General features: G+C 51.6%; 1 protein-coding gene across 1 annotated transcript in view; it reads left to right on the forward strand.

Annotated features, from left to right (window-relative positions):
- LOC135899345 (proline-rich protein 36-like) overlaps nt 1–16,072 on the forward strand; it is a 37,894-nt gene that overhangs the window by 9,438 nt on the left and 12,384 nt on the right. The window contains exon 2 of the mRNA XM_065428589.1: nt 13,211–15,605. Within this exon, the coding sequence (XP_065284661.1) occupies nt 13,211–15,605 (2,395 nt within the window). The remainder of the gene's footprint in view (nt 1–13,210; nt 15,606–16,072) is intronic.

Raw genomic sequence — 16,072 nt, forward strand, 5'->3', positions numbered from 1 at the left:
GCGGTAGAGTCGTTTCTGCGTCCCGGCAGCCTCCTCTTGGGAGCTGCACCGCGGTCGTCGACACTTATCGCAGTGGTCTACCGTGCGGGTCACAGAATCGGCCGTGGCGAACAGCAGCGCCCCGGAGGGGGGTCGTCTTTTATGTACTCACGACGACGAAATAATGGGGTCAAGAGTCTTCTTTCCCACCTCGGCCGGAAATAGGGTGGCTCTTCTATGCCAAGAGAGCAGCGGCGTCGAGCGCTCCCCGACCGAAGGCTGCCGGCACGCCCGACGTGCGTTCCACTGTCATACTCCTTACTTTGCCCTATACGGCGGACGCACGATGCAGTGCTTCTGACCCGCAGTGTAGTGCATCGGCGCACGGGTAACCTCGGTACCCGCGACAGCCTAAATCTGTGGGCGGAAGTTGGGACGCGCGCGGTCGCGCAGGAAAGGCGGGATTATCCCTGGTCACCGCCTCACGTTTCTCAAAGCGCCGGCAGCGAGACGCTTCTCTCTGGATTAAGTGCACGTTACGGTCGGGTTATAGGCATTGACCTGAGTTTCATTTACGCGTTAACTTTTAGGCAGCGGCATTTTTTTTTTCGTGACACCGCAAGGAAAAACGATGTCCGCAGGTACAGCAGTCGCTGCACGATGCGTAGACATACGATGGCTGTGGTGGCTTTGAAGACCGCAATTCATGATGTACTTGTACTGCAATTATGCCCACGTTGCTACCGAGCGCTGCACCCTATTATATGTCGGTTGCAGCTGAATGTGTACGTACGTATAACAACAAACAGGTCAATCTGGATCGTAACACACGAAGGTGTACGTTGCACCGATCGATGTCCCGATCCGAGCGTTTTTGTGGAAGTGTCAGACCTACCTCTTGTTTATGGATGGTGTATAAAAGAAAATACATTTTTCGGTGCCGCCAAAAGCAAGTTATGTTTCTTTTTATTGAAGCTCGGTAAACGGTTACCTATCTCCCACCATGGAGATTACAATTTCTTCCTTCCACTGCCGAGGCTGCACAAATACTAATGAACAGCAGCATGCTAAAGCTGTAGTTTCTCGCTTTGATTGCCTCGAGATTCTTGTTCCTACTTTCAGCGACACAGCTTTAATGCGATTTCTTTTTCATTTTGTTCTGTTTCCCATAAAACTAAATCAGCTCCACTCTCCGTATAAGCTTAGCGCATAGTGCTGCTCACCCGCTGATTTAATGCAACAAAACCGTGTGCCTCAAATCAAGAGCAACAACAGTATCGGCGTGGACCAGTTAGGAGAAGCATCCCCACGAACGGCTTAAGAAGCTCTGGTGCTTCGCCGAGCGAATACCGCCTTCCTGAAGCCAGGCAGGTCGTGTCCCACTGCTGTTTCAACAAGACTGACGGGTTTTCTCTTGTTGAATAGCCCAGCGTACGGTACACGGAGTTTCCATAGCTCCGTGTACGTATTGTGTGTGAGTTCGCATTTGTCGGGCACAGGCCTGGCGTAAGCGGGTCGAGCCGGTTGCTGGGCGAAATATGATGCGAGCAGCCATTATCAGCCCCACGCTGATGTCGAGAGCGTTGTTTTACAATATCGTGCAGCTTTCGTTGGAGTTCCCGATGAATGTCCTGAAGCGAGTCTGACAGGCCTAGCTAGACTTGATGGGTTGCGCTAGATAATAGTTTGTTCTGCGACTTCAAAGCACGTTGCACTGCTAATTTTCGTTGCATCATTAATGGCGTATGTTTACATAATAGAAATTCGGTGGTTCCTACGTGCCAAAAACCCCGATCTGATTATGAGGCAGGCCGTAGGGGGGGATTCTGGATGACTTTTTGACTACCCGGGGTTCTGTACGTGCATCTAAATATAAAGAACACGAGCGTTCTTGCATTTCGCCCCCATCGAAACGCGGCTGGGATCGAACCTGCGAACCCCGATTGATCGAGCTCGGCAGCGCAACGCCATAGCCACTGGGCTACCGCGTCTCGCGTATGTGAATGTAGTGTTGAGAAGCGAGATGCTCCTTGCTGCACTATTTGAAATATATTACAGCACAATACAGCAGCTACTAGTCTCTCTAAAAAATTGAAAGTTAGCTCTGTGAGGACCTTGAGTAGAGTCTTGGGAGTTTACGTCAAACCCATGCTTGCTGCTATTCCTGTGATTCATCCCGTGAGCAGTCACGCGCATAAAATTACTTTGAGACGCTCGGTTTTGCTTCGTTCCTTGAAGTTCCGCGTTTTAGGCTTGGTAGTGAGAAAGCTATTAGCCCAAATTCTCGACTGCCAGTAGTGATGTTTTATTAGTTTTCATGTTGTGACTAATATACACGTTAGCATAACGACTTGAAGATAGGAAAGAGCCGAAGAACTCGCTGGAAACTGCTGCCAGTCGTATGATAATAACTCGTCGTAGTATTACTAGCTCATCCCTTAAAAGCTTGTTTTCAATTGAAATCGTAGAAATTGCTTAACGTTTAGTAACAAGTGGGTTCATATGTATACTCTAGTGGTTGACATAGAGAAATGAACAGGAAAATGCTTTTGGTGTTTTGGCGTGTTATTTCTTTTGACTCTGATGGAGCGGCCACAATTTCCGACTTGCAGAGTACAAACATGGCATCTTTTTCAAAGTAAGGCCGACGTGTGCGGATATCGTTTATGGCTTCGGGTATATCTTAATGTATGGTCCCGTTCGTTATAACGCTCACAGCTCGCCATATTCACGAGATAAGTCGCATTACGAAGATTGGTCCTCCTAAATACGCGCTACACCACGCTTTGAGCAAGTACAGGGCCCGAGGCCTGGATTAAACATATTTTGTCTCAGACTACTTTTTGTTGCAGCTGACGTCTATCAGCTGCCGAAACTATGGGAAGTTCATATACTATACGAGCTGGCTGACCCGAAATCTTAAAAGATATGGGTCCGTAACTAAGAGAAACAACGAGAGGGAATGAAATGACAGAACATTGACAAAATTCGCACGGAAAAAGAAAAACAGAGCACCTAGAAAGCGTATTGCTCTGCTCGTGACCGACAGCGCCTGCCAGAGATCTCCATTTCGCTTGGGTCGGCGTGCAAGGGGCCAATTAGTTTGCGCAGTCGCGCTGTCGAGGCTCTGCGAGCAACCGCGTGTAGGTCACCGCAGCCCAAAGGAACGCGTAAGCGGCGGCGTGTGCCCCCGTGACACGTGATGCCCCTTGCTGCGATGCCGTTGCGAATGAACCGCGGACAGAAGCAATCCAGGAGGAGGAGGTGCCGCCGCGTAGCAGTCACTCGGAACAGCGGTGTCGCCATAGCGCACGCCGTTGGCCCTCGCGACGGTTCCTTTCACTGGGGAAAAAAAGAGAACCTGGCGACGCGTCCGGGACGTTGTCCGACAAGCGCCCCGCCAGCCAAGCCTGCTAAGTGCACGTCGTCTGCTTCGCCGAAGCGCGCACCTCTGGAATCCGGCAGTCATAGCGGGGCCGCCGCGGCATCTCGAACGGCGTGCCGAGCAGCGGCGGCACAATGCTCGGCCCGCGTGACACGGTGACCCCGCGCCGCTGGCTGACTGGCCCGCGCCCGCCGCGCAGCCGGAAGACTCGTTTTCCCGACGGCGTCGGGGTCCCTGCTTCTCAGCCGCCGCTGCCGGCGTCGTCCCACAGCGAGAAGCGGCGGCGACTTGTCCCGGCGAAAACAGCGCTTTTTCCCCCGGAAGGAAGCCCTTGCCCGGCCACCGCACGTGTCAAGCCGAGCGTGCGGAAATAGGAAGCTTCCGTCGTCGCGGAGCTTCTTCGTCGCGCTCGCTTTCTTTCTGTTCGCGCTCTCTGCCGCGCGTCGTGCCGTTCTGCGGTGGGAAGGCAAGCATGATGAAGTGGACGGCTCCTCGCGAGACGACCGAAAATAGGCCGGCCGCGTAGTGCACCGCGGCGTGTTTTGTCGTTTCCGCGCGGCCGCGAAGAAAGCGCCGTATGCTTGTTCGCAGAGTCGAAAGGGAAAAAAAAAGCAAGAAAGAAGGAGGGCGCGCTAACGGACGGCACGCACAGTGCGCTCGTCGCCGACAACAAATACAAGTTGCGGAGAACTTTTATCGCCGCGAAATCCTTGAACTTGAAACTCGCGCTCAGACTTCTTACGAGTCTGCGTACGTGCGCGGAAGCGGCCGTACTGATTGTGCGACCTGGCACAATTCGACGCCTCACGGCGAGCTTTCGCTGCTCAGCGGGGTTACACTGCTTGTTTTATCGCCAATAGCTGCCGATATTGCAGTGACTGGCGCTTGCTCAGAGATGCAAAATTTGAGAAGGAAGCGGTAGCGACCTATTTCAACATGCTGTAAAAGTCGACAAGATTGAATTGATCCTTAGATCTAACCAGAGCAAAAGGGCAACACGCTGAGAGTGTGATGTGTCTGTTTCTTTGACTGCGTCGTCCTGTAGCGCTAATTTTATGCAGGAATCCATTTTATTCGCCATTATTTTTTTTTTCTTGTCATCTATATCATGCCGAGCGGCCGTTCATGGCAATAGTGCATACGGGCGGAGACATCTGAACCAATTACGAACGGCGAAAGGAGTGCAAAATGAAAATGAGCATTACAAAATACAGCCCTTCACATATGCGGCAGTCATAATTAATATCATTTTCGCTCTCCGGACACTGGCGAAACAATCAATAGTTTTCGGTAAAGGAGCCAGACATTGCTCGAGCACACTAACAATTAGTACACACGCGTTAGGCTGATTTCTCCGCATTCATTCACAGAATTTAGTTAATGATGTATGATGCTAAATAATCGTAAGTTTCGCCGTAAACGCCTCATACAAATTCCAGAGGAACTTGTTCTCGTTAGATGTCTTACCATATAGCTTTTGATAAACTTCGCACGCTTACGCCTGAGCGTTGCCTTCACTAGTGCATACTCGTTCTTGTTGGAATGACCGATAGCGCCGAATGCGATGCCTGTCGTGGCGAAGAATTTGCAGAACAACTTCTGTGCTGCTGCCCCTTCTTCGAAATTGGAAACGTCATGCCGTCCGCACTACTCTGCGCTTCTCAAAGTTTACACGATACTTCTTAATCTCGATACACGATTAAGAACGAAAGAAACAAAGTGGTTAGTGCGCATCCTGTCGACAGGAATAACTTCAAATGAGAGGAAAAGGACAGTTCGAGGCAACCAACGAAGCCTTGGGCGCAGTTAGACCAGCATCATATACATGAAGGTAACGGTTTAAAGAGCGCGCTTATAGAACGGCGCTAGGCTCTTCTTTTCTTTCTTTTTGGTTCAGGACTGCGGGGTCTTCTTACAAGGCGCGTTCATTATGTACACGTAATTGCACATTATGTACACAGAAGCTAGCGACAGAGCGTGCGGCGCACGGGGCAGAGCGAGAAGTGTTTAGAAATGCGCAGCGAAACGCGGTTACAGACACCGGCTCTTCTTATAGTGCGTAACACCCCGGAAACACGAGGCCAAGATTAGGAGCATCGAACGGACGCGCCGCTGGCTGCATGCAGCGTGCCTATACCTATATAACTGGCCGATCGAGCGAGTAAAGGTTGGCTTCAAGCTTGTGTAACGGGATGCATGCAAAAAAAATTAATAAATAAAGAAAAGGATGTAGCATATTCGCGCGCACTTTGCGTCGCTCCTCCTCCTTGGTTCTCCGGTCACGCCAACAAATCGGAAAACGCTTAACGCGAAGGACGCCAACTTTGGCAGCGCTATGGCACGGCGAAAAAAAGCGGGGCGATGCGGCGCTTAGGTACACACCGCAGCCTTGCGACGTTAGCAGCGAGGACGCTGGGCGTCCGAGATTGCCTATAGTATAGCGTTATGTTAAACCACCGCGGCCCGATGCATAACGTAGGAATATCCGAATACTGGTGCAGAGCGTATCGCAGTGTTGATCGTCTCCATAATCAGCGAAAAAGTGAATCACCAACCCGTTTGCGACAACGTTGCAGCGTTCCGCGAAGAAGTGATCGCTCCCATTTGCAAGATGTTCACGGGAACGCAATATACGACATGGGCGCGAAGATTGCAAGATGGTGTAGGAGACATCAATAAAGCATTGGTGACCGCTTTAGACGGCCTACGATTTAGAAACTTCCCGCGTATTTTTCGTCTTTCTTACCTGCTGCGAGTAAGAGAAGAATAATTCAAGAAGAGCTAAGGAAGAAAGAAAAAAAAACTAATTCGACAACATGACGCCCCGACGCGACAAAGTGCACGTCGGGGAGCTGATGTGGAGTGCGTGACACAACGTCAGCAAACTGTCACTTCGATCAAGAGCACCCTCTCTTCGATGTGAGCGTAGCCTAGCCCGCGCATGTCGCTCGCTGCTGACAAGTCGCAGCGGTAGTTTGCGTGCTGTCTACGGCAGCGTTTCTTGCAGGTAAAATAATTGCCCTTCTGCGAGTGATGGTGATGCGAGGGTGAGGCGCGACCTCATGCCTGCTCGCCAGGGCTGGACGTGGCCTCAGCCTCGTTGCCACCACGGAACACAGCGCAAACGACGTTAGCGACAGGGCCGCTTACTTAAACATATCGGCATCACCTACCTCAATATGGACTTGTAATTCTTTGGTTAAACCGATATCATATGAAATTTCGTTAGTCATTTTATTGAAGACGAGACAACATCCTAGCGCCTTACTCTGGGTGTTATAGCCTCGCTGAGAATTCGATTACTTGGGCGACTCCAGCGCAAAAAAAAAAAGAATATCGCTTGACTTTCTCGCCTTCTCTTAATTGTTTCCTACCTTTTCTCCTTCCTCTAGTGCAGGGTAGCCAACCGAGCTCTTTTTTGGTTAACCTTCCTGCTATTCCTTTGTCACTTTCTATCTCTCTCATAGCACGCTTGAGGTAAATAAAATCTAACATACAAGCACACAAAGGGAGTGGCTAAAAAAATCCGGGAAGAAGCGAAATGTCCTATCAAACGCTTTAAAAAAACTACAACATCCACTATGATGAAAGCATAAGCACATCCGAGACTATTCAGCACCGATGGAGGGGCATAAGGGAAATGACAGGTATGTTGTCCAGGTAAGAATATCTGGTTTGCTACTTTTGGTCGGCTGTCGAAGAAAAGGTATAGAAAGTTAAGGCACACAGCGAGGGTGAAATACGGCAGCAACAACCGGAGCGCCGCACAAAGAACTGTCATGAGAGAGAGAAAGGAAGAGAGCAATGCAATAACTGAAATGCAAGACAACCAGGCTGAACCTGGTTGGCCACCTTGCGCTAGGAAATAAGTGAAAAAAAGGACAATAAAGGCGAGGAGAATTAAGGAGGGACGCGTTCATGACAAGCACACACACGCTCAAGCCTTCGTTGTTCAATAACAATCGGTTACATATGCCGGTGGGTTTCAAACGTGTTTTTTATCTTTAGAGTCCGACAAGGACGTGTTGCCAGTCCACCGTGTACGTCTTGCGGTTGCTGCGAGACAATTCAGCACCTGATATTGGAATGTCCCGCTTTCAGTGCGCAGCGCATGTCGCTAGTGAGGGACTGTCACCTCGATGGCCTGCGGTGTACGACACTCGACGAATGTTTTTGTCCCGGTGATTGTGCGTCTCGACGCGGTCAGGCTCATCGCGCTCTCCTTGCTTTTCTAGACGTAACTAACTTAGGTTCACGTTTGTAGCTCATTTCTATTTTTCAAATGGCATTACTTCAGACACTATTCTACTTTAACATTCTTTAGTAGCGTGACCTGCAGTGACCGGCCCTACTGTGTGCCGCCCGTGCTGTGTGCGACCCGTTCTGTGTGTGTTCTGCTTCATTTTTGAGATTTCTCATCTTGCTCTTTCTTTCCTCTTTCCTACCCTCTTTCCTAACTTCCATTTCTATGCTTCCGTCTCCTCCTTCCTGAAGGGCAGGCAGGCGTTGTCCCCTTCCGGTGGCAGTTGCGCGTCTGCTCCTTGCTTTATTCTTCCTGTGTAGTGTATACATGTTTTCAAAACAAATAATAATAATAAAAATAACAATAATAATAATAAGAAGAAGAAGAAGAAGCATTTAAGATCACTAAAGCAAATAATTTCTTCTTAGACGCAGTGTCCAGCTTTGCAAACGGCTAGAGCATGCCTAAAACTGCTAACGAACTGAGCTGAACCATTAAAGCCACACTAGGTTACGAAAAATGTTCACAGATGTAGTACGACGAAAAAAAAAAGGGGGGGAGAGTGCTACATGGCGACCTCCCCTTATTGGTGAGAGAAGGTGCCCAAGCTGCACGACTAATAGCGTGCCGCCGCTAACCACGCAGGAATAACAAGGCCCGACTCGACCAGAAGGACGAGAATGGAAAAATATCGCGAACCTTACTCTCTCGTGTTGACACGGCGCGATCCGAGAATAAGGCCGAAGAATATGTGCGCAGAGAACAGAGCGTCGCAGTGGAACCGGGTGCTATTTCGGTCTGGCGTTTGCAACGCGTGTGCGAACAAGAACGTTGCAAAGCGTTGGGTTTTCTTTTTCAGGCAGCGTACGAGCTGACCATTCGCCCGTCAAAAGTGGTGAGGGCAGCAGAGCAGGAGCCGGAGTGAGGGTAGGACAAGTTAAAGAAGAACAGTTGGGAGGGGGCAATGCTTTGAGGAGTGACCGCTGATGCGAGCAAGCCAGAGAAAGCGGAGAAGGTAGGGGGGGGGGGGGGGGGGGGGAGTGCCGGGCCGTAAGTGGGTAAATGGGTAAACCAGTTTTCTGGCCTGCCACGGCTTGACAGCGAAGCCTTACGCAAAGTGAAGAAACGCCGTTGCCTTCGCGTGCTCATCCGGAAGGCGAAAGGTCGCTGCACGTTATTACACGCGGGAGAAAACGATATGTGGCGCGGCAACGCTTGCGCCACCAGGCTAGAGGACGGAGACACGACACCAGCGGGAGAGCTGGCAGAACGAAATGAGTCACGCTCCTCGGATGCCGGACGGGACGCTCCTTAAAAATGCCGGTGTATTGACACACTTGTCGAAAAGCCGTGGCATCAGGAAGAGAGAAGGGAGAGAAAAGCGCGAAAATATATGGGCGAAGCCAGCAAGCCATGGTGGCCTCCTGACCCGCAGCAGGGAGCGAGGCTATTCGGAAATTAAAATAAGAAATGGTCAGCCGAAATCGCTGGATCTTCCTTACTTCCGAAGCCACATCATCATTTACACGCTGGCCTTACTACGCGGACAGCAGGCATCCATTTTGACAGGTTTTCGTTTTCTTTTTTTTTTCTTCTGCGTTACTTGTGTTTTTGTTTTATGACCGCTAAACTAACTCTCTTGAGATTTACGAAATGTACGAGCTCGTTATCGTGCAATTAACGGGACCACTAAAGTGAAACACAAAATCGGTTTAGATTGATAAAGAAATTTTCAAAAACTCCATTGCCGTTATGTTTACGACAGCAAGATGATTATTAAAAGAGAAAATAAAGTTCAAAGTTCTTCTTTTTTTATTATTTCGCGCCGAAACTTCAACGCTGGTACGTCAGTATGACGTCACTGATTCCAGACCATATATTTTTCTTTTTCGTATTTGCACCAGCGTTGGCTCAGTAAATGTTACCGAAGCTTGCCATATTCAGTCTCTGGCTCCTTTAGAACCTAACGTATAGCCAATGTTTACCGAAAAACCATTAGCTAGGCCCTAGCAGATGCCGTCAAAATCCACGACATCACGCCGAACTATGGTGCGGGAACTTCAGGGTGAAGGCGCCACCCGTGCTTTGTTTTTGCGCCTTTTCTGGCTTGCTAATCGTCTCTTCGCGATAAGAAGTGGTGTTTCTGATATTGTACAAGGGCAATTTACTAATACAGAAGAAACCATTTTTCTCTTTAGTGCCCCTTTAACATCGTCTCGTAGTAGCTAAACCGCAGACCACAGGTCATAGGCATTACTTTCTCACCCAAAGCAAGACAGCAAGCAAGACAGGTGTGCACGCATCTCCCAAAACAGATATAGGAAGTCCACTTATTCACACGGCAAAGCCGTTGGTCGAGTAGAGTCTTCGCCCGACATTGCCTCCAGTGGAGTTTCGTGATGTTTAAATGCATAGGTGACATAGTAATTAACAAATTACGTAAAAATAAAATAACCACAGTCTTCCTTCCTTGCTTCACCGACGCTCCCTTTCATAAACGGATTCTCGAGACCCCTTCAATATTTTTTTTTTTCGGAGAACGCAGCTAAAGAGAATGCGTGGTGAGCTTGTGTCCAGTACTAGGAACAATATTTGCATACATAAAGAAACAAAGAAAACTAAATAGGCCATTTAAATACTGAGCGCTTGAATACGCAATGTGAAGAAAAAAATTTCCTCACATACTGGGAAAGCAAAAGCGCCGCATAGCGCGCACCGAAGTAAGAGAGGAGTTGTTTGCGTCGGCCTGTAATGGCTTTCTTTTCCTTGAGACTGAATAAATGCTTCCCTCCCACTCTACGCTGGACGGCGCCATTGACGCTGAACGTCAAAAGTTACCGCAAGTCTTCCGACGCTTTTTCTGCCATTTCGTAAGCCTCCTTGATCGCTTCGTACTTCTTTCTCCACCTTTAAATTAATACGCGCTTCTGCTTCCGCGAGATATCGAGGGGGGATTTATCACGCTTATAGGTGCTCGTGCGTATCTCATATGAAATAACATTTTGGTGTTTCTTCAATCCAGAAGAGCGTGACTGCGTATGTACATCCTTGTCTTCGTTACCTACTCATATGAAACGCAAAGTAAAGATTGAGGAGAAAATATATCGCGAAGCCGTAACAAACGGCATTAAAAGGTTTACGGTAGACATACGCGAAAATCATTCAAATATCAAATTCGCGCGTTTGGGCCAAGATCTGTGTGTGCAAGTTGTTTCATCGTTACGTCCTCGGAAATTCAATGCGTCTGCTTACTGCCAATACGCGCACAGCACCACCCACGGAACTCGAGGGGGAGGCAGCGACAGACGCACCTTAATAAGCCGTTAAAATTCAAGGGACTGTGCCCTCGGCAATGGCCGCGTGGAAGTCACGATAGTGCCATAAGCCTGCGTGACTGCGCATGCGCAGCGCGCTTGCAACGCGAAGGCTCTTTCTCGCGCCGCTGTCCAAGCAGGCGCGAAGAGGCTGGCAATTTTTCTTGGCCGGAAGGTAGATAGAAAGGAGGCATGTGAGAGTCCAAGGACCTTGGAAAGGCAGGCTGTCTCTTCCTTTGCCCCAAAGACACAAGGGCGCTCTCGCGACGCGGCCGAGCACCGGTGGCACGGCGCGTCCTCGCCCGCTCTGCGCGCATCTCGGCCCGCGGCGACACCTGCTGCGTGAAGGACCCGGCGGCGGCGCCGCACGCGGCCCTGTCCATTCACAGGCAGCGCTGCAGCCGGCGTCGCGAATCGCCGGCAGCCGCGCGTGGGATACCGCTGCCGTCTGGTCCGGTGCAGTCGACGACGAACTGGCCGAGATTCGGCCAAGATTATTGGGAACGCGCTCGATGCGCGAGCTTCAAGGTTGAGACGGCGGCGAACCTGCTGCGCGACCTATGGCGCCCAGCGCCGCCCGCAGCGACCGGCTCGCGCGCATGGCCCGATAATTATCCCTGGCCTGGCCGCGATCCTTCTGCCAAAGCGCGGTGCGCTGTCTATGATGCGTTGTGCGCGTGCTTGTGAGAGAGAAAGGGGCAAGGAAGAAAAGCACGAAGCACGAGGCAGCACGCACGGACGACCGCGAAGGTCGCAGGGGAATTGATGCGCGGCCCCACGAATCGCCGGTGCGATTACGAATATGGCGGCTGCGCCTGGCAGTTATGTGGCCGCTCAACAGACAGTCTCGATCTCTTTGAACCTGTGCGCGAAATCGAGTGGCAATCAGTTCTCTACTGCGGCGCATCCCGACGGCCATTAAAGCCGACGGTGCGTCGGTGATATTGGAGCAGACGAAAAGAGGTATCCTTCTTGCAGGAAAGTAAAATAACGGACGCGGTCCCTCATCCGTTAATGTCATGAGACGAATTACGGCGCGAACGGTGCGAGAATGCAAAGCGGTCTACCGTGTTGATCCCGACTAATTGATCCGCTTATAGCCTGTGAGGTCGGCACACTACACCTAATACTATGGTGCCGAGCCCACGTATAGCAGCACTGACTGCCGGGAGGCTGTGTACTATTACATAACTACGGAAATAAAGGATTTACTTGTAATGCAGCAGGGACAGGAGGAATTTTAGAGCGTTCATACCACTTACAAGAACCCCGCTGATTCGAGCAGAAACCACTTGTAAGCAAAGTCGAGCAAAAAAGTATTCAGTGTATATATGTTAAAATACACCCGGGATAAAAAGTTGGTCGTGCGCGCCGTCGGCAAAACGACTTAGTTCGGTCGCTCAGAGGCAGGCAGGAAGTGATATGCATAACAACCTTCGTTTGGGCCCGAGAACGGTGCAGTGTGCCATTAATATTGAGGCTTGGCATCAAGGCTGGGAAAGGTAACTTTTTTTTTTCGCCGACTGCAAATCCTTCATCGGCGTATACAAACGTGCAACACAGTCCCTTTGTGTAGGACAGGAATAAAGTGGCACGTATTTAATTAACTGATGGATCCCTTCCCCGAACGAGCTTCCAAAACAATTCTGCGGTTAATGGTTGCGCGAAATCGCAAGACATCTTGTTTCGTCTCATGGCTGAGTGAATCCGGAGGCGAGATGCGTCATTATTTCCGTCAATTTAAGTTATTGGGACACGCATATCAGTTGTTCTTGTACTTCCTGTACAGAGTCCTTTACTATGCATGCTGGCATTGATGCAACGTGGTATATTCTCTGCACATGTGAATTTTCTTTATGTGAGATGTCGTGCTGGCTGAAAATATTCACTCTTACGCTTTTCACTGCAACAATATCTTTGGCAATGGTAAGGTTTTGTATTTCGACTTGACCTAAAGCAAATCACCCTAAAGGTTGGGGCGGTCTTTCTTAATGCAAATTGTTTTGAAATAGCTCAAGTTCACCCTTTCATATAACAAAACTAAGAAGGTACAGGATGCAGGCATGCACGGCACACATATCCCCCTGAGTAGGTGCGATGAACGCCTGGACGTCGTTCTGTTGTAATTACCAGCTAACAAGCGTGTCATTGCATTGCACAGAAATTACAGTTACAAGGGCGTTCGTGGCCAGCAATAACAAGTTCCTCAGCTGCCACTGAAAATGTCATTCGTTTGCACACAATAGCATAGCAAACAGGTAATATTTATTGCCTTCACCACTGTTTCAGATACCACATGCCTCTGCTGTGGCTTTGTTCGTCTGCCTCTTGGTCGCCGTCGGGGCAGAGCCACAGCACGATGACGGCGAAGCAAGAAGAGAAGAAGACGTGACGGTACGGCTGGCGCGCTTCGTCGAAAGCTTATACGAAGACTTAGAGGAAGCAGCCCAAACAAATGTCGCCAGGCCTTTCCCATCACACGAAGCTTTTCACGAGTTTCATAATCAGCCAGTTCGACCTTTCCAGCAGGGAAGGCCACCGGGGGGCGGCGGGGCCGCGTCACCTCCGCCGTCAAGGCCCGCACCAGGACAACCCGGTCAGCCTGTGGCTCCTCCTGGACCGACCACGCCTCTGCGGAGGCCACCGGGAACTGCTTTGTTCGGGGAACCGTTCGAACCCCCCAAGGGGCCGCAGAAGCCTCCTTCACCATCCCGAGGAACAGGCGGGTATGGAAGGCCTGAGGGACCACTTCTACCACCCAGTAACGTACTCGAGCCAGACATTGTTGGTCCCGTTCTAGAGTATGAACCACCTGACCTACCTCAAAGGCCACCAGTATTCAGCGGCTATCCTATCAACACTATTGACTTGCCACCAGCTCCTCCACGGCAACCACCAAGACCAAGGCCTCCACCACAGCCAGTAGCTCCCTCACCGCCCAAATTTGTTGGGGTTCTCATTCCTGCGGATAAGACACCCCAGTTGCCCCGACCACCGCTTCCCCCATCAGGACCACCCGCGCCCAGGCCACCTATTTCAAGACCTCCGGCTCCAAGGCCACCGGCTCCAAGACCACCAGCTCCTAGGCCGCCAGCTCCTAGGCCACCAGCTCCCAGCATCAGCCGTTTTCCTCCAGCGCCCCCTCCGCCGTTTGCTAGGCCACCATCAGGCACGGGTGGTATTTCATTCGATGTGCAAACCGGAGTGGCGAAGCCCCGTCCGGGAGAACCGTCGGTAACTCCTGGCCCACCAGGGGAAGGTTTTGGATATGGACCACCGAGGCGCCCTCCTCCTTCTCGTCCGGGTCCAGGAGCTGGTATCGGGCCCTTGCCCCAGCCGCCAAGGTTCCCAGCAGGCCCTCCACCCGCCCCTGCACCTCCAAGACCTCCATCCTTGCCCCGCCCTCAGGCACCGTCCCCATACCCTTTACCCAGACCTCCTGGTCCTCTGCCCTCTCCTCCTCGCGGAGTGGCTCTATTCCCTGAAGGAAGACCCCCGCCTTCACCTCCTCAGCCTCCTAGGCCGGGTGGTTTTCCGATTCCGGGAGCACCGCGACCCCCAGCGCCTCCTCGACTGCCGGCTCCATCGCCGCCACCAGGCTTCTTTCAGCCAGGCATAGGTCCCTCAGCGCCGGGGCCTCCCAGGCCAACGACACCTGGTATTCCTGCTCCCCCTGGGACAGCCAGACCTCCATCTCCGCCGCGCGGGCCAGTCACTGGTGGACGAAAGCCTTCTGACATACCACATCACAAGTTCCACGAGTTCCTTGTCACAGGACCCAAAGCACCAAGACCAGGAGGTACGCTATTCCCTGGGGCTGTGGTACCAGGACAGAGGCCGCAAGGACCACAGCCACGACCACCTTCACCAACACCGGGAGGGCCGTTCATCCCCCCTTCACCGCCAACCTTTCCCATACCAGCTCCACCAATACCGGGCGCTCCTCCGCCGGGCCCTCCTCCACCAAGACCTCCTACGCCGGGGCCTGGTCGCCCACTGAGGCCGCCATCTCCACCAGGTTTCCCCACACCAGCTCCTCCAAGACCAAGTGGTCCTCCACCGGGGCCTGGTCGCCCACCAAGGCCACCGCCTCCTCCGAGCTACCCCATACCAGCGCCACCAAGACCGAGCGGTCCTCCAGGGGGACCACCTCCACCAGGACCACCTCCACTGGGTCCTCCTCCTCCAGGACCCGGCCGACCATTGAGGCCGCCGTCCCCACCAGGATATCCCTCACCCACACCACCAAGGCCAGGCGGTCCACCATCGGGGCCTGGCCGTCCACCACGGCCACCTCCAAGCTATCCAGCACCAGCACCACCAAGACCAGGTGGTCCTCCTTTTGGGCCACCACCACAAGGTCCTCCGCCACCAGGGCCCGGTCGTCCTCTGAGGCCTCCATCACCGCCAAGTTTCCCAATACCAGCTCCACCCAGACCAGGAGCTCCACCGCCAGGGCCCGGCCGCCCATCAAGGCCGCCGGCACCACCTGGATTTCCTGCCCCACCACCGCCGCCGAGGGGACCACCACCTCGGCAACCTCCTCCTGTTGGTCCACCACCCTCCCCTCCTGAATTTCCGGAAACCCCCGGTTACCCCTCAAGACCAGCGAGACCGCGTCCTAGGCCACCGCCGGGAGTAGCACTTTATCCAGAGGGAAGGCTGCCTGAAAGGCCGCCACCAGGTAAAGCATTCTGTGGTGTTTCTGTAGCGCTAGTATAACGCAAGTCAAACATTGAAAAAGGTGAAAAAAACTGACTGTTCCAACTTTACAAGTTCCAAGTTTAAGTGAGACCATTCTGCTCTGTGCAGTCATAAGCACTTAGCCATGAACAGCCACATGAAGCCGCGAGCATTCGAAATCACTTTGATTCGCAGTAATGATAGAAAAATTTAATGCTATCTTGTAAATTAATTGAAGGATTATTCAAAGATGAGAACTGCTAGCCTTCATGAATTATTTTTTTTCAGGATAGGAGCTGCTCGAAATGTCCCAGTCTCCTAATGAGAATACAAATGTGTTGCATCACCAGCAGAGCATTTCTCTGTACATCTGTAGGCAAAGTTGTTGGTATGAGGTCTATTCTATTGTTAAAGAGAAAAATGCAAGACAATGACTAGCAATAAAAGCAAGGTACCGATTACGAAGGG

The sequence above is a fragment of the Dermacentor albipictus genome, chromosome 1 (assembly GCF_038994185.2).
Source record: "Dermacentor albipictus isolate Rhodes 1998 colony chromosome 1, USDA_Dalb.pri_finalv2, whole genome shotgun sequence".
NCBI classification, from domain to species: Eukaryota; Metazoa; Arthropoda; class Arachnida; order Ixodida; family Ixodidae; genus Dermacentor; species Dermacentor albipictus.